We start from the raw sequence: 18,632 nt of genomic DNA, 5'->3' as shown, positions 1-18,632 counted from the left end.
GGATGTAATTCATATCACACAACTAGGGAGCAACAGCTGTATCCTATTTGTGCTGAAAAATAAGTGAGTCCCATAATAGGTGTATATATATTGCAGATTTGCAGCCTAAGATACACTGAGTACAAAGGGACATGTTTCTGTGTAAGGATTACACTGCAGAACTGATTTTCCAACCCTGTTTATTACACCTCATTTACTTCTTTAAAAAGAAACGAAAAACATTAAAATGATTTTGGAGGAGGGTTCCCCCCCAATATTGTCCACCAACTCCTCATCTTCTTTCCCACCCTTCCAAGGCAGCAAACCAATCAACAATGAGAACACATATTTAAAAGCACACAAAAGCTCTTTAAAACATTTTGAAAATGGTTAAAACATTTTCTCAACCAGGATTTTCATATAATAATAATAATAATAATAATAATAATAATAATAATAATAATATATTATTTATACCCCGCGGCTTCCAACAAAACATTAAAATACAGAAATCAAACATTAAAAGCTTCCCTAAACAGGGCTGCCTTGAGATGCCTTCTAAAGGTCTGGTAATTGTTGTTCTCTTTGACCTCTCTGGTGGGAGGGCATTCCACAGGGTGGGTGCCACTACCAAGAAGGCCCTCTGCCTGGTTCCCTGTAACTTGGCTTCTCGTAGCGAGGGAACCGCCAGAAGACCCTCGGCGCTGGACCTCAGTGTCCGGGCAGAACAATGGGGGTGGAGACGCTCCTTCAGGTATACTGGACCGAGGCTGTTTAGGGCTTTAAAGGTCAACACCAACACTTTGAATTGTGCTCGGAAACATATTGGGAGCCAATGTAGGTCTTTCAGGACCGGTGTTATGTGGTCTCGGCGGCCGCTCCCAGTCGCCAGTCTAGCTGCCGCATTCTGGGTTAGTTGTAGTTTCCGGGTCACCTTCAAAAGTAGCCCCACGTAGAGCGCATTGCAGTAGTCCATGCGAGAGATAACTAGAGCATGCACCACTCTGGCGAGACAGTCCACGGGCAGGTAGGAACTCAGCCTGCGTACCAGATGGAGCTGATAAACAGCTGCCCTGGACACAGAATTGACCTGTGCCTCCATGGACAGCTGTGAGTCCAAAATGACTCCCAGGCTGCGCATCTGGTCCTTCAGGGGCACAGTTACCCCATTCAGGACCAGGGAGTCCTCCACACCCGCCTGCCTCCTGTCCCAGAAGTCGCACTGCAGCCATTCTGGAACTGGGCAGAGCAGCATCAAAAGTCGCTTCTGAGCATGCTCCGCCCAGTTCCAAAATGGCGCCACTGCTACTTCCGGTCTGCTATTTCCGGCCCGGTCCCTTATTTCTCTGACAGCAACTTGGCAGGTATGGCGGGGATCTCTCAGAAGTGGAGCTGAGGCTTTGAGCTGAGAGATCCCCGCCTCCACTCCTGCTGTAGGAGCGGGATTGGGCAGCTCAGCTGAAGAGTGCCTGGCTGCCTTCAGGTGGTGCAGGGGCTCTCAAATGCAGCTTCTGGGCTGCCTCCACCTTCCCCAACCCCTGCAACTATTCAGCCTGGCTGCCTTCAGGTGGTGCAGGGGCTCTGATGCGGAGGTGGGGGACTCCTTTAAACTTCTCCCTTGAGGGGAGTGTAGCTGCAAACCACACACTGGAAAGTGTGATGGAGCCTGCACCTCCGCTGCTGAGCAGCCCTGATCCAACTAGTTCCCGTGTAAGCAGCAATGCTGCCTAGTGGAGCAAGCAGAAGCAGGCTGGGTGGTGGTGGTTGGCAATGACATCCCTTACCTGCTCGCTTGCCGCCCGGCCCGCCTTCCCTCACTAGGAAAACGGAAGTGTGGCACTCAAAATGGAAGTTATATTCACAACAGAGCATGTTCAGCTTCTGAAAAAAGTTCCAAAGCCGGAACACTCATTTCCGGGTTGGAAGTGTTCAGGTTCCAAGTAGTTCGAGAACTAAGCTGTTCGAAATCTGAGGTACCACTGTATTTATTTTTCTCAATTTGAACAGTATTTATTTCCCCTGATTTGAACTGTATTTATCCCCCCCCCCCGCCCCGTGGTGGTTTTCTTGAGTCAAAATGAGAGTACCCCTAAACATTTTTTTAAGGGAAAAAGCACTGAGTTATACCATAAAATTATATATCAATGGAAAGATGATTTAATGAAGAATATAATGCAATAACTTTTATGAAAGATTATTTATTACAACAGCTGTCATAAAGAAGAAACATAAGACACACATTAAAAATGAGATATACAGGTTAAAATGCAGTCTTGGCACCTTGCAATAAATACCGGTAAGTGGGTTTTGGGTTGCAGTTTGGGCACTCGGTCTCTAAAAGGTTTGCCATCACTGTGCTAGGTCAAACCTGTTTCTTTGTTTCTTAGCCAGCAAAATCCAGTCACGTGCAAACCAACACAGAGATGTAACTATTTTGCTCTGGTTACTGTGCAGACCGGAACTATTTCTTACTGAAGTTGATACATTCTGCTCTGCAAAGCTCACAGTTTAAGTTTTCAGTTCAACAGAATTAAAAAGACAGCTTACTTCACTTTTAAAAACAAAAGGCGTCATGTTACATGTTTTAAAAGCATTATATATTAATATCTCATAACCCTAAATGTTTCTATTTAATAAAAATTATTATATATATATATATATATATATATATATATATATATATATATATATATGGAAGAGCTTGAAGGAAGAACCAAGTACCACATATTGAAACGTTTAGCTTTGTAACTGCAAAAGAGCACTGATATATTCTTCATTATCAGGATCCATTTCCAGGGCTCGTTCGTAACACTCAATTGCTTGCTGCTTTTCCCCATCGAGCTGGTGAATGAATCCACGGATGCCCAAACTCGTAGCATCTGCAGGACCTGCCTTAATTCTCTTTTCTATTAACTTCTTCAAATTACGCTTGCATTGATATCCTGGAAGTGATTCACTTTCAATTCTCAGCCCGGCCAGATAGTGTTCAACAGCCTCAGATTCCATTTTTTTGTGGTATTCCAGAAAGCGCCCATAATTGAAGTGGAGCTGCTGTTCCTCTGAACAAGTAAGTTTCCTCATTGTAAACACTTTCTGAAAAGTCTCTTCTGCTTTCTGGAGCTCTTTCCCTTGTGCATACATGTTTGCAAGATCCAGGTGAGCAAGGGCAAATTTGGTTTTGCGCTCTATCGCCTCTTCGAAATAAAAAATGCATAGCCTGATCAATTCTGCCTTCTGTTCTCTGTCTCCTGATTTTTTAATCTCAAAATACTTTGCTCTGTAGCAAAGCCCTATCTGGTGATGCAGGAAGGCTTTGTTTGGTGTCAAGCTCAATGCTTTCTTCAAAAGCTCCAGGGATCTTTCCACATCACCATTTTTCCTAAAAAAAATGGCTGCATACCTCAGCACGTAAGGAACGCTTGGGTTCTTTTCGAGGGCCTCCTTGATATACTTTCCCCCTTCTTCAGTGTTATTAGTTTGCTGCAGCTTTAACGCAAGGAGAGGCAAGACTAATGCATCATTCGGATTCAGTTTTGCTGCCTTCTTCAAGAACTCCAGAGATGAACCTTCTGCAGCAGATCTTCTTTCATACCCTTTCTCCAGGCGATAGACTGAGATTGCATAGCCAGAATTGAATTCTGGGTTTTCAGGTTCTTTTTCCAGGGCCTTTGCAAAGCTCTCTTTGGCTTCTGCAGTATAATTCTGGCCAAACATTAGCTGTGCCCACCCCTTTTCATAGTACGTCTGTGGGAGTTCCATCCTATAGGGAGAGGCACTTCCATTTTCTTTGCAGGTAGTTTCCACCTTGTTTACGTAGGTCTGTGCTTCTGTAAGTTTGCCCATGCGGCAGTACATCCAAGCATAGTTGCCCCATGTAACAAGGCTTGCCTTTTCGACTTCTTCCGGGTACTCTATTTTAACAGCCTCTTCAGCCCTCTGTAAATCTTCCAGAGCCTCTTCCTGCTTGCCATTCAAGTATTTTACATAGGCCAGCAGGTTATAAATTCCGACGTTGGATAGTAGATGCTCAGTCTTTGTGGCAATTCTTTCCTCTAATTCATTGCGATCCATGGCCTCCATCAACACTGCCCAAGTAAAATGGCATTCAAGCTGCTGGAGGATCTCGTATAAAAGTTTTTCGCTGCAAAATTGAGAGGGGGGGGGAAGAGAGGCACTTTAAAATTTTTGCAAAGAAAGGCAGATTCCTGCATATCATCCTATTTTTTTAGAAAGGTGTTTGGCAACTGACTTCATTTGTGCATTTTTTTAACCTCTTGGTTTTTCTTCCATGTTTACAGCTAGCACTTACTAGTTGCTGTGCTATCTTGGTGGGTCTGTACTGGATTCCTTTGATATGTATTCACATGATATTATTTGATATAAGTCATTCCATTTTAAAGTTATGTTTTATTATGACTTTTTGTGTTGGATCAGATTATTGTAAGGCGTGTGTTCTTTCATGTGAATGTTGTTGTAAAACGCCTTTTGTATAGTAATATAGAAAGGCGGTATACAAATTAAAAAGTGAAATGAAATGAAATTTCACATGTAAGCCATGTGCAGCATGTTTCCTCCATGTGCAAGCTAAAGACTAACTAAAGCTTGTCAGAAAGGTTTACTGTATGCTGGCATCTGCAAACATCAAACGAGTGCTTTTTGTTTTAAGAACCTAAAAAGGTTTTGCTAGATTTGAACCAGACTCCATCTAGTCCTGGGGTCCCCAAACTAAGGCCGGCGGGCCGGATGCGGCCCAATCATCTTCTCAATCCGGCCCGCGGACGGTCCGGGAATCAGCATGTTTTTACATGAATAGAATGTGTCCTTTTATTTAAAATGCATCTCTGGGTTATTTGTGAGGCCTGCCTGGTGTTTTTACATGAATAGAATGTGTCCTTTTATTTAAAATGCATCTCTGGGTTATTTGTGGGGCATAGGAATTTGTTCATACTTTTTTTCAAAATATAGTCCGGCCCCCCACAAGGTCTGAGGGACAGTGGACAGTGAAAAAGTTTGCTGACCCCTGATCTAGTCAACCATCCTAACTAGGGTTGCCAGTAAAAGCCTGCCTCAACCGAGAGGTCAATTTTAAAAACTCGCAAATTACCAGTATTTCCCATCTTAGAATGAAATCCAAGCTGGAGATGAACTACCAGTTTTTCTGTCTGGGAAATGCACTGCACATTGGCGTCAATAAGACATTAGCATCAGCACTGATTGGCTGTGGCTCCCCAGGGTTTCAAGCAGGAATCTTGCCCAGCTTGCCCATCAGGGATTGAGCCTGGGAGGTTGTGCATGCAAAGTATGTCTTCTACCACTGTTTAACGGCCATGTAGACCTTCCCTCCAGTGGCAAACGGTGCTGCTTGCTGCCCGGGGCGGCACCCCTTGGGAGCGGGGCGTCGCTCCGCAGCGCGCATGCGTCCTGACGCATGTGTCGTGACGTAATGACGCATGCGCCAGGTTGTGCTGTCCGTATGGGTTGGCGCTGCTGCTCTGCTCGGCTGGTGCGCTCTGAAGCAGTGCGCACTACGGAGTGGGTTGCCGGGCGGCGCCGGCAAACTGCGAGCAAGCCGCAGAGAGGCTTGCTCGTGGTTTGCCGCCACCGCCGCCACCACCCAGCAACCTGCTCCATAGTGCACTCTACTTCTTCCTGCTTGGGCGGAGGAGGCAAGGGGCGGGCCAGGGGCCGGGGGCGCTGCCCCTGCACGCACTGCCCCCTCCAGAGTGGAGCTAGGGGCGGCCCGCCCCCTTCACCCATCCATTGCTACGTGCCTGCTTCCCCCTCAATGCAAGAATTTATGGGGTAGAGTGAGTATACTGCCTGGGAGAAATTGGAACAGAACCGGCATGTGCTCAGGGCCTCCTACACAATTGCAAGTCGAGTGTCTGTGGACAGCTCACTACAAAGTGCAGATGGGAGAACAAGCTTAGACTGTCCCTATGAAATGCTAGTTTTCCTCAGGCAAGGGCTTTTTCACACGAGGAAGCATGCACTTCTACAATATGCATTTACATGCAATTAGGGACTCTTGCATAATTACCACAATCTATTAAGGGAGTGGCTACAGTAATAATTTGTTAAGGGAGGCTATAAAACATAGCGGCCAGAGCAATAACATCCAAAACAGTAAAATGCTTAGCCTTAACAAGACCATCATCAACTTAATTCCTGGACTGTAATGGAATAAGAATGGAATACTGTGGAACAAGGAGGTGGTGAATGTTCACACACACACACACACACACACACACACACACACACACACACACTATTAATAAAGTAGCTCAAAGCACCACGTGTAGAAATGTTTACCTTTGTACAGAATGCCTCAACTCCAAGAGAACACTGCCATATTCTTCATTCTCAGGATCCATTTCCAGAGCTTGTTCATAACACTCAATTGCTTGCTGCTTTTCCCCATCGAGCTGGTGAATGAATCCACGGATGCCCAAACTCTTAGCATCTGCAGGACCTTCCTTAATTCTCTTTTCTATTAACGTCTTCAAATTCCATTTGCATTTATTTCTCTCAAATGATTCATTTTCAATCCTCAGCCCAGCCAGATAGAGTTCAACAGCCTCAGATTCTGAATTTTTGTGATTTTCCAGAAAGTGCCCGTAATTGAAGTGGAGCTGCTGTTCCTCTGAACAAGTGAGCTTCTTTGCTGCATATGCTTTCTGAAATGTCTCCTCTGCTTTTTGGAACTCTTTCCCTTCTGCATACATATTTGCAAGGTTCAGATAAGCATAAACATGTTTGGTTTTGCGTTCCACTGCCACTTTAAAATAAAAGATGCACAGTCTGATCAGTTCTGCCATCTGTTCACTGTCCTGATACAGGTCTTTTGATCCATTAAGTTTCAAATACTGTGCTCTGTAGCAAAGCCCCATCTGGTAATGCAGGGTGCCTGAGTTTGGTGTCAAGATCAATGCCTCCTTCAAGAGCTCCAGGGATCTTTCCACATCACCTTTTTTCCTGTAAAACATGGCAGCGTACCTCAGCACATAAGGAAGGCCAGGGTGTTTGCCTAGCGCTTCTTCAATGAACTCTTCTCCTTCTTCCACTTTCCTAGTTTCCTGCAGCTTCAATGCAAGGAATGACAAGACAAAGGCATCATCCGGATTCAGTTTTGCTGCCTTCTTCAAGAACTCCAGAGATGAACCTTCTGCAGCAGATCTTCTTTCATACCCTTTCTCCAGGCGATAGACTGAGATTGCATAGCCAGAATTGAATTCCGGGTTTTCAGGTTCTTTTTCCAGGGCCTTTACAAAGCTCTTTTTGGCTTCTGCAGTATAATTCTGGCCAAACATTAGCTGTGCCCACCCCTTTTCACAGCACACCTGTGGGAGTTCCATCCTATAAGGAGAGGCACTTCCATGTTGCGTGCAGGTACGTTCCACCTTTTTAATGTAGGTGTGTGCTTCTGTAAGTTTGTCCATGTGGTAATACACCCACGCATAATTGCCCCATGTAACAAGGCTTGCCTTTCCGACTTCTTCTGGATCCTCTATTTTTACATTCTCTTCAGCTTTTTGTAAAATTTCCAAAGCCTCTTCTTTCTTGCCATTCAAATACTTTACATAGGCCAGCAGGTTATAACGTTGAACTCTGCCCCCTAAAAACTTGATCTGGTCAGCAATTCTTCCCTCTAATTCATCAGGAACAATGTCTTCCTCCAGCAATGTCCACGTAAAATGGCAGTCCATTTGCTGGAGTATTTTATATAAAGGATCCTTGGAAATGTCACTACACAATGAAAATAAAAAGAGACAGACACATTACTAAGTTGCAAAGAAAGGCTGAGGCAAGCTTATCATTATTTGTATTGGTCCTCCCATATTGACAGAGCATCCCATATTGACAGAGCGTGCAAGGGAGAAAGATGCAGCCGCAGCCCACCCCCCTGTGCTGGCTCCTGGCTGCTCTCATGCAAGTCATAGAGCCTCTCCTGGCAAGGAGTGAGCGGGAGTGGGCAGAGAGGGAGAGGAGAGAGAGAGAGGTCCGGAATGGGCAGGACTCCCCAGAGAAGCGGCCAGTGATCCCTGGGACTACGAGGGATTGCTAAGGCAAAGCGATGACAGACAAGAAGGGGAAATGGGTGTCTATCAGTCACAGGTATTGGTTGCTTTACGTTGCTTCTCCCACACCAGGTTTTTACAGAGCTGCTGTTGCGAAGACACAAAGCACAACAGGCAAAAAAGTCTGCTTTGAAGGGCGCACTAGATATATATATATATTTAAAGAAACAAATGAAGGTTTTTGAAGTTCAGGGCTCCTTTTCACGGCCTTTCAATAATTAGCTAAGCAATGGAGCCAACGCCAAAGGGAAAAAGAGGTGTGGGTGTGTGCATCCTTACATATGTTTACTCGGAAGCAAGTACCATTGAGTTTAATGGCACTTATTCCCAAGTAAGCACACACAGGGTTGCATCATGAATAAGCAGTGAGACAGCAATAAATGCGCTGCTGCTGTTGCTTCCTCTCTCACTTGCAATGCAACTCGCCAGATCAGGATGGGGGTGGGGAGGAGGGCAAAAGTCAAGTTATCTGTAAAACTTTGTGCCGCCGCCCTCCTCTTCTTCCCCCCCCTCCTTTACTTTCTAAAAGATCAGCTGTCACTTTTACTACTGAAAGTCCAGACTAATTAAAAACTATCTTTTAAATCCCCCCCACACACATTCATGCCTTCTGAGTACAAAAGAACATTTTACATCTAGCCCCTCGGATGGAGGGAACTCTTAAAGTGTGTTCTAAAGTGCTCTTCCCCCACCTCGCCTCTCCCCATCCCCTCGCATGGGCGCCGTGCCACACCCCACACCCCTGTGGGTGACGTGCCCTGCCCCACCACTCCGGGTACCAAAACCCCAGCTCAGCCACTGGCCAAGAGTCCTCGGACCCGTGACAACTAGGGTCCAAAGTGTGTGAGGCTAAATAACACATACACACCAAATTCATGTACTCTCTGCTTGCCTTTTTTGTGCACTCATGCCCCTAGATTAAGGTTACCAGATTTTTTTTTCAATGAATCCGGGGACACTTTTCAACTTCAATGGATTTTGTATGGGGACTGGTTTGTAAATCCAGGGACTGTCCCCAGGAAACAGGGACATCTGGTAACCTTGACCTAGATCCCACTTTCTCAGCTTGGTGTCATTGGTGCATGCCGAGGAAGCAAAAAATATCTATCCCAAAGTACAGAGAGAAAATACAGCGAGCTAACCAGGCAGGAATAGGTCTCATCTTGAATCTCCAGTTCACTGCATTTCTCTGCTGTTTATTGAGAAAGAGGCTTTTTGAATTAAAAAATGCAGCTAACTGGTGAGTCAGGCAGAGAAGTATTCCTACATGGGTAACTCTCTACAAAACCAAGTAGGTGAGGTGGTTACGTGGTAAACCAATTTTCTAAGTTTTTCTGAGAGTCATCCCAGTACCAATGAATTCCCATTTGGTGACAATGCCACAGTGGGTCTTTTTTGTGATAGCGACCAGTCTCAAATGCCCTCCCTCAAGTAATTTTAAAGCTCCATATTTCTTTATCTATCTATATTTCTTTACCTGGCAGAGCAAAGGGAGAAAAAGTGTTTCTTTATCTATAGCATTCATATGAATAATACTGTATAAACAAGAAGCAAGCACTGTACACAGTAACGTATTATTTGTTACTTACCCCATAATCTCAGATTGCTTATAAGGTGTAATGAAACTTGACCTTCGTCTTCTCATAAAACTGGGTATGGTAGGGAGAGCTCCTTCCTCTTTATAGCCCTTCACAGTGTTTAGGAGAATCTGTTATCTGCTTGTCAAAGGAAAATGGAAAGTGAAACTTATGAGCTCAAAATCCTGGAAACAGAAACCACACACACACCCCAAAAAGGGAATCTGCTTCCTGTTCCTCTGATCCCATGACACTGTTTAGACTAGACTACCGTACTACCAGGGAGTAAAAGCTGAATCCTATAAATGCTGAAAAACAAGTGAGCCCCACAATAAGTGTGCATATACTGTAGATTTGCAGCCTGAGCCACACTTGAGTACAGAAGGGGTATGCTTCTGTTCAGTTCAACTGTTTTTAAATAGTTGCCTCCTGTAGTACACAACAGGATATTTAAGTGGAAAGTGAAACTTAAGAGATGGGTGGAGAACTGCATGGGAAAATTCAGGGAAGTGTGAATTGTGAAGAATGCCTGTTTCAATTCACGTGATGTTTCTGGAAAGTGCAGATTATTGGTGATTTTGCCTTTAAATCCAAACTGTATCCAATTTCTTTTCGACCCCTATTAGTAAGTCACAAGGGGCTTCTTTCTTAGTTAATACATATGGTACATCCATAATTTGAAGCAAAAACTATATGTCGCTTTTATCGATCTAAAGTCAGCTTTCGATACGGTCCCTAGACACGCATTGTGGCAGGAACTGGGAAATAATTGGATATAGACCGTCGTCTATTATTTCTCATCAAAACATTATATACTGACACATCAATACAAGTAAAGGTGGATCTGGCCGGTCATCTTACTACTAGAATTAAGACCATTACTGGAGTCAAACAGGGAAGCATTTTGGTGCCTTTCCTGTTTAATTTTTATATTAATGACATGGTTAAATAACTGGAGGGCCTACAGTTTGCCCCTGTCACAATTTCCGACCAAAAACTCCCGGTCTTAATGTATGCTGATGACCTAGTACAGGCACCCCCAAACTGCGGCCCTCCAGATGTTTTGGCCTACAACTCCCATGATCCCTAGCTAGCAGGACCAGTGGTCAGGGAAGATGGGAATTGTGGTCCAAAACATCTGGAAGGCCGAAGTTTGGGGATGCCTGACCTAGTACTTGTATCTAGAACCCAGGTGGGCCTGAGACAGCTGCTTGCGAAATTAAGCTCATATTGCACAAGGAATGCTTTATAAAGGTGTAAATGCTACGATAAGATGCAGGTCATTGTATTTGGGAAGCGCCCTAAAAAGCATGTTTGGCACCTGGACGAACACATTATAAACCAAGTAAATACGTTTAAATATCTGGGATTGGTTTATTCAGAAATGGCATCTTGGAATATACAGCTATCTAATATTAAATTGCAAGCCTTTAGATCAGCAAAAGCTATTTTGAAATTCGCTGTTTGTAAAGGTGGAAATCTGGTTAACCCAGCTTTATCTGTGTATAAAGCAAAATCAATGGCCCAGATTTTATATGGTGCAGAGGTTTGGGGTACCTCAAAGGTTTCCGGTTTGGAACCCGCACAGAATTATTTTTTAAGAGTCTTTTTAGGTTTACCTAAATACGTGCAATCTGCCATGGTTAGGCTGGAAACTCGCATGTTGAGCATAGAGAGCCAAATAGATAAAAGAATCCTCTGCTATTGGTTTAGAATTCAACAGATGGACAACACCAGGCTACCAAAAAAATAAAATAAAAAAATGCCTGAATGGATTACCCCTTAAAAACTGGGTACATCACGCTGCCCAACTGATGGGCAAATATGACCTCTCAGTGACCGAGATCAAAGAACTTCCCTTATATTCCCAGAAAAATATTTTTAAATGAACCATAAGGGCCGTGGTCAACCTAAACTCTATGTATACATCCACATGCGCCCCATGTGCCCCATGATATTTTAAACTTAGAGAGGCCCATGAACAAACACCTTATTTCAATGAACTTACTTTTGTACAACTTCGGAAAGCTTTTACAGAGTTATGATTAAATACAATAAACTCTGCTTATAGAGATGGGAGACACAGAGACATACCAACAAACGATCGTGTTTGCATTAGGGGATGTCCTGGAGTAGAGGACCTTATGCATTATATCTTGTGCTGTCCCTTATATAATGAAGTAAGGGAACGATTTTTAGCACCTATAATGACAAGGTCCCCTGGCCAGAACCCCTCCGACATAATTTTATATCTCCTTGCAGACACAGATATGTATGTGACCTGGCATGTAGCAACTGCCGCTAGGAAAATTAGAGCAAATTATATAGCCAAGATAATAATAATAATAATAATAATAATAATAATAATAATAATAATAATAATAATTTATTATTTATACCCCGCCCATCTGGCCGGGTTCCCCCAGCCACTCTGGGCGGCTTCCAACAAAACAGAAATTCTAAAATACAGAAATCCATCAAACATTAAAATACAAAAATCCATCGAACATTAAAAGCTTCCCTAAACAGGGCTGCCTTGAGATGCCTTCTAAAGGTCTGGTAATTGTTGTTCTCTTTGACCTCTAGTGGGAGGGCATTCCACAGGGTGGGTGCCACTACCGAGAAGGCGCTCTGCCTGGTTCCCTGTAACTTGGCTTCTCGTAATGAGGGAACCGCCAGAAGGCCCTCGGCGCTGGACCTCAGTGTCCGGGCAGAACGATGGAGGTGGAGACGCTCCTTCAGGTATACCGGACCGAGGCCATTTAAGGCTTTAAAGGTCAGCACCAACACTTTGAATTGTGCTCGGAAACGTACTGGGAGCCAATGTAGGTCTTTCAGGACCGGTGTTATGTGGTCTCGGCGGCCGCTCCCAGTCACCAGTCTAGCTGCTGCATTCTGGATAGCCATCAACTGTAAAGGAGATGGATTTATTTGACCCTACCTACATTCTAGCTTTATCACCAAACTCCAAATATAATTGTACATTGTATTAATTAACATTATTTTTTAATATATTAGTGGCCATGTGGTGATTTTAGCCTATAAATTTTATTATTTAAAGTCTTAACCTGTATATTAAGGTATTTCTATAGCTCTGTTGTTAGGGACCCAGGTGGTGCTGTGGTTAAACCACTGAGCCTAGGGCTTGCTGATCAGAAGGTCGGCGGTTCGAATCCCTGTGACGGGGTGAGCTCCCGTTGCTTGGTCCCAGCTCCTGCCAACCTAGCAGTTCGAAAGCACTGCCTACAGCGGGAAGGTAAACGGTGTTTCCATGTGCTGCTCTGGTTTGCTGCTCTGGTTTGCCAGAAGCGGCTTTGTCATGACATGACCTGGAAGCTATACGCCAGCTCCCTCGGCCAATAATGCGAGATGAGCGCGCAACCCCAGAGTCGGTCACGACTGGACCTAATGGTCAGGGGTCCCTTTACCTTTATAGCTCTGTTAGAGTAGGTAATGTTTTGAGGATATAAATGTTTTTAGTTTTTAGTATTAATCTAGCATATTTCCTTTTAATTGTTGAACGATTCTGTGTACATTGCGGCAGCCTTTGGCTATGTGCAATAAAACTGACTGACTATATGTATACTGTATATGCCTTTTGGGTGTTGTTGTTGTTGTTGTTTTGCATGTGTACCGTATGTCTTCCACACAGATGCACCTGGCCAGGGGACGATGGAAGCATGTGTTTCAAAAGTGGTGCTTGCTTGCACACATGCAGTTTGAAGTGGACATCAATTTGAAATGCCACTGAGAGTAGCTGTGTGCTTGTTTGCTTGCTCAGGGTAGCCATAACCATACAAATGATGGCAAGGAGTGAGGAGTGCCTGCCGGGCAGTCTTAGTAGATGCTAAGTGAGGAAGGAGGCTAGCCTGATGCCACCAGCCTAGTGCTATCGCTGTACTTTTAGCTTGCCTGCTGGGGTCTGAATTTGGAAGAAAAGCAGTGTCAGTAGAACTTCTCTGCCAGTCAGGGGAAAAGGAGGAAGCAGATAAGCCAACGCCTGCTTCACACCCACCTTCTGGTGTGCAGAGATGTGAAAGTAAGGATTACCCAACATTGCACTGTTACTTAATTTTGGTTCTCTGTACATGTTTCTTTTACTCAGGGGGTGTCCTCTTTTTGTTTTTAATGCATGTGATCCACCCATCCATTTTTCAATACCAGATTGCATGTGTGTGTTAAAACAGGCCTGCATAAATTTGTAGTGGACAGACACAGCTCACCACCTACATAGTATGCCCCAGGCACACACACACACAAAGGTCTGTTTTGCTGTCTTTCTGCTAAAAGGAAATATGTTGGATCTGCCTCTCTCCACCCACCCCAGTTTTCTGGAACCATTCGTTCCTTGCAACATGGAAGATGCCCCTTTGCCCATCCTTAGCAGCAAGGCAGGGAATGCAGGAGGGGAGACAAAGCAAGCCAGGCGGAAGGCTCCAGCCAGCCTAGGGTTTGCTCCTCTGCTTTGCAACAGCCAAAGGCAGTGAGGAGAGTCCAAGGCTCCAGGACTCCTGCACAGCTCTTAGGTCAAGATCATGAAAATTCAAAGAACAAAACATGTACAACGAAAATTCACCAAACAGCATATTTCAGCAAGAAAGTGATCCTTTTGGATCACAAAGATGCTGTGTAAAAGGAATATAGTCCTTTGGATTATATATAAGGTGTTGTATAGAGCGCATACAGTTATTTTATTTACAAAGAAAGAAAGAAAGACTTGAGGTTTTGCTCAAACAAGGCATCATGCCATATTTGCCTCTGTACCACAGGGTGGTGCTGTGATATTCACAAGCTACCATAGTTACCTTTCTTTGGTAGTTATGTTTGTGTTTTCAACAAAAATAGAAACCAGCTGTTTGTCCAGTGTTACTACATCATCTTGGCTAAAATATGTTCGTTGTTACAGTTCTGCGGTATTCAGAGACATTGTGAGACAAAACAATAAACCAGGGGTCAGCAAACTTTTTCAGCAGGGGGCCGGTTCACTGTCCCTCAGACCTTGTGGGGGGCCAGACTATATTTTGGAAAAAAAATATGAACGAATTCCTATGCCCCACAAATAACCCAGAGATGCATTTTAAATAAAAGCACACCTTCTACTCATGTAAAAACACCAGGCAGGCCCCACAAATAACCCAGAGATGTGTTTTAAATAAAAGGACACATTCTACTCATGTAAAAACATGCTGCTTCCCAGACCGTCCGCGGGTTGGATTTAGAAGGCGATTGGGCCGCATCCAGCCCCCCGGCTTTAGTTTGGGGACCCCTGCAATAAACCTTCTTAAGAATTTCACTAGCACTCTATGCTTTAGAGTAAAAAGGTAAAGGTTAAGGGACCCCTGACGATTAGGTCCAGTCGTGACCGACTCTGGGATTGCGGCACTCATCTTGCGTTATTGGCAGAGGGAGCCAGCGTACAGCTTCCAGGTCATGTGGCCAGCATGACAAAGCTGCTTCTGGTGAACCAGAGCAGCACACGGAAATGTCGTTTACCTTCCCACTGTAGCAGTACCTATTTATCTACTTGCACTTTGACGTGCTTTCGAACTGCTAGGTTGGCAGGAGCTGGGACCAAGCAACGGGAGCTCAGCCCGTTGCGGGGATTCGAATCGCCGACCTTCTGATCAGCAAGCCCTAGGCTCAGTGGTTTAACCCACAGTGCCACCCACGTCCAATGCTTTAGAGTAGTGGGCTTCAAATGCCCCAGACCCAAGACCCACCTCTGACTCCTAATCTGCAACATGGGACCTACTTCCACATATTCATTTTTATTTATATTTACCGGTAATAGCACTAATAAGGCACATGATTAATCCTAAAATGACAATTCACAGAGCAAGCTTAGTATTGCTACTACGTATTGAAAACCAGGGATTTTTTTAAATAGTTGTTCTTTGCCCAAAGCTATTGAGAAGCTATTGAAAACCATTGAGTTTTTCCTCAGACTTGCTCACAATTTCAGTGAGTCATCTGGGCATGTTTGTTCTTCCGGATTTCATTCCTGCGAGGAGTAATATTAGAAAGGCTAAGTCACATCTCATTCCATGCAGCTGAACTGTTTTGTTTTTTGGATCATGATTCTTGAGAAGTTTGATCACAAGACAAGTGGTATACAAAATAGAAGTGGGTAGATGATGGTTTCACTTTCCAATTCTGGGTATGTATTCTTTTAGTCACTGAAATCCAAAACTTTGGTAATGTTACTTGCTGAAATTTCCCTTTTAAGGTTGTGTCACAAGGGAGCTCAAGGAACTGTTCTTGTAACTCATATCTTGATTCCAGTGACTCTGTTTCCACAGTGAATAATTGTACTCACTGTACATTCTCACATAGTTTTGGGAGGAAATAGGCACTGAACAAATTAACTGCTCTACATATTACATAACTTCTCCTTTGATGCAAGCAATTATTTACTTTTTGATCAACCAGTCAACCACTCAAAAACCAGTCAAAAGTGGTAAAAGCCGCAATGAGTTGTCAAACGAAGCACATGCTGATTATTTATTTCTGAAGAAAACCAGAACAGCCTTGTGAGCAATTGTCCTCCTGACAATCACCTCACTTTTATGCGTAACAAGAGTTTGAAGTGCAGAGCCCACTCCTTTGCAGAGAACTTTGTATGAGGTTTCATGAGCTTTTGATTAAATTAACAATTTTCTTAATTTTCACACTTTTTTCTAGAACAGGGTCCACCTACTTGGAAGCTAGGGTTTCCTGTGTGAAGAAAGCGGTTTATCAAAGTTGCATTTGAAGCAACTTCGTGAACAAGTCCATTCTTCCTGTCATAGATAGTGCAAAGTTTTCTTGCTTTTAAAAACTGGTTGCCTATTATTTGGGGGGTGGGGGGAATCAAGTGGTTTGTATAAAAACTTGTATGGTTCTCCCACCCACCACAATGCTTCAACGGACACTTTCATTTGCTAGTGTCTTGTCACATTTCGCCCACTGAGGTATTAGTGAACCATAGCTGCCAAGTTATCCCTTTTTTAAAGGGAAATTCCCTTATGCTGAATAGGCTTCCTTGCGAGAAAAGGGAAAACTTGGCAGCTATGGTGAACTCATTTTCATTGTATTGTTGGTCAAAATGTCAGACCATTTTAGTGGTTGTGTGACCTCTCTTTTCACTTCAGTGATGCTGAGCAAGTGGATAAGTCGTCATTACCTTTATGTTTGCGTATTCTTACCAGAAGAGCACCCAGGTGGCATCCAAAAGAATTCAGCTCTCCCTCATCATCTGTTTCTTCTCCCACTTTCTCTTTCTGGTGTGTTCCCTCCCTTTTGTTTTCACAACCCTGTGAGGTAGGCAAGACTGAGAGTTCAATGACTAGTTTAAGGTCACTCTCAGCTTTATGGCTGAGTGGATTCAAACCTGGGTCTCATTCTAGTCCTGACACTCAAACCACTGCAACCCTGTTGGGATTTCTGCATAACACTCAGGAAACCAAAACGGTTCACCAAGCTTGGGCTCTCAGACCCGAGTCAGTAACGTGCACCCAGTTCCTTGTGGCACAATAGGCCAGTGCACCTGGCTGTTAACTAGAAGGTTGGGGACTCCTGCCCACCCAGGGATGGCTGTGGGCAGGATTCATGTGTTGCAGAGGGTTGGACTAGATGACCCTTGGGGTCCCATTCAACTCTACATTTCTGTGATTCTATGTGCTGTAAAAGCCCAATCCCAAATGGGTCACTTCTCCAACACACACTGAGAGCACACTTATGACACTTAACAGTCTCACTGTCCCCCAACGAATCCTGGGAACTGTAGTCTGTTAAGGGTGCCGATCTCTCAGAGCTACAATTCCCAGTCTCGTGGTATTGAATGGATCACATACCACAGCCACTCCTTTTTTATATAATCATTGTATTAAATTTTCTGTTTAACAATTTCAAATAAGCATTTTACAAACTTTAAAATATCCAGTGACTTCCCTTCGCCTCTTTCCATTGTTCATTTTACGTATCATACATTCCTGCATATTTTACTATAACCATTCAAAGCCATTTTCCACTTTTACATCCATCAAAAGTTATTTACTCTGTTAAATTTGTCTTAAAGCTGCCAGAATTTCCAGCTGAATAGTTATTTTCCATATATCCAATAAATGTTTTCCCAATCTTCCTTAAATGCATGTTCTTCTTGCTTTCTTATTCTATGTTAAATCTGCAAGTTGTGCATATTCTGTCAACATAAGTTGCCATCTGTCTTTAGTTGGGACTTTGCTCACTTTCCATTTGGGGGCTAACAAAACAAGGACCGCAGTTGTTGCATGCATAAATAGCCTTTTCTGGCACCTGAAAATTTCAGTCTGGGTTATCCCCAGTGCTTCCCCCCCACCCCGGGGGTATGCAGGGGTAAGCATACCCCTCAACATTTTGTGAATCTGACATATGAATTTAACACTGACTCCAACAAGAGCTTCATTGCATTTAAACACTGTAGCCAACTTAATATTGATAAAATTGGTAGGCCCTCCTTCAGTGTGTGTAAATTCATGGTTTTTGAAAGGACGACACCTGGCGACCAATCAGCAAGCAGAGGAATCAGGAAGATGTTAGTGCACATAACCTCATCCTAATACTGTGAGCTGTCAGCTGTGTAATATGTGGTAATGCATGTTCTTTGTACTTTTGTACTTTACTGTATTTATTTCCCCCGATTTGAGTCAAAATTTAACCATTTCTTTTTTTTTTTTTTAGAAAAAAAGCACTGGTTATCCCGCATACTCCTGGACACTTGAGAAGTAGCTCAGTGGCATAACATCTCTGCTCTGCCTGCAGAAGGTCCCGGGTTCGGCCCTTGGCATCTCTAGGCAGGGCTGGCCGGGAAGCTTCCCTTCTCTGGTGCCCGGATGCTCTGGCTGCCGGCCAGAGCTGGCAATATTAGCCTGGATGGTTTCACTCGGTCTGTGGGAGCTCCCAGGGAGTTCAAAGGTACAGTACTCGCCTCCTCGTCGTAAATGTGCTCATGCCCGCATGAGTCAGCACCACGGGAGGAGCA

At 44.0% G+C, this 18,632-nt stretch overlaps 1 protein-coding gene and 1 pseudogene across 2 annotated transcripts; both read right to left on the bottom strand.

Annotated features, from left to right (window-relative positions):
- Positions 1-2,161: 2,161 nt before the first annotated feature.
- LOC148685637 (interferon-induced protein with tetratricopeptide repeats 5 pseudogene) lies at positions 2,162-4,116 on the bottom strand (annotated as a pseudogene). The gene has a single exon (XR_015950188.1). The product of XR_015950188.1 is annotated as an interferon-induced protein with tetratricopeptide repeats 5 pseudogene (transcript).
- A 2,171-nt stretch (positions 4,117-6,287) lies between these two features.
- Positions 6,288-9,804, bottom strand: LOC118096311 (interferon-induced protein with tetratricopeptide repeats 5-like). Its single transcript, XM_035137964.3, has 2 exons — positions 9,647-9,804; positions 6,288-7,725 (listed from the first exon to the last, which is right to left on the bottom strand). Exons 1-2 carry the CDS (start codon positions 9,700-9,702, stop codon positions 6,288-6,290), a joined length of 1,494 nt encoding a protein of 497 aa, XP_034993855.3. The 5' UTR covers positions 9,703-9,804.
- Positions 9,805-18,632: the final 8,828 nt, after the last annotated feature.

Source organism: Zootoca vivipara, chromosome 5 (genome assembly GCF_965207765.1).
Source record: "Zootoca vivipara chromosome 5, rZooViv2.hap1.1, whole genome shotgun sequence".
In the NCBI taxonomy this organism is placed as follows: Eukaryota; Metazoa; Chordata; class Lepidosauria; order Squamata; family Lacertidae; genus Zootoca; species Zootoca vivipara.
The sequence above is the reverse complement of the archived record's forward strand: the minus strand, read 5'-3'. Positions and strand labels throughout refer to the sequence as shown.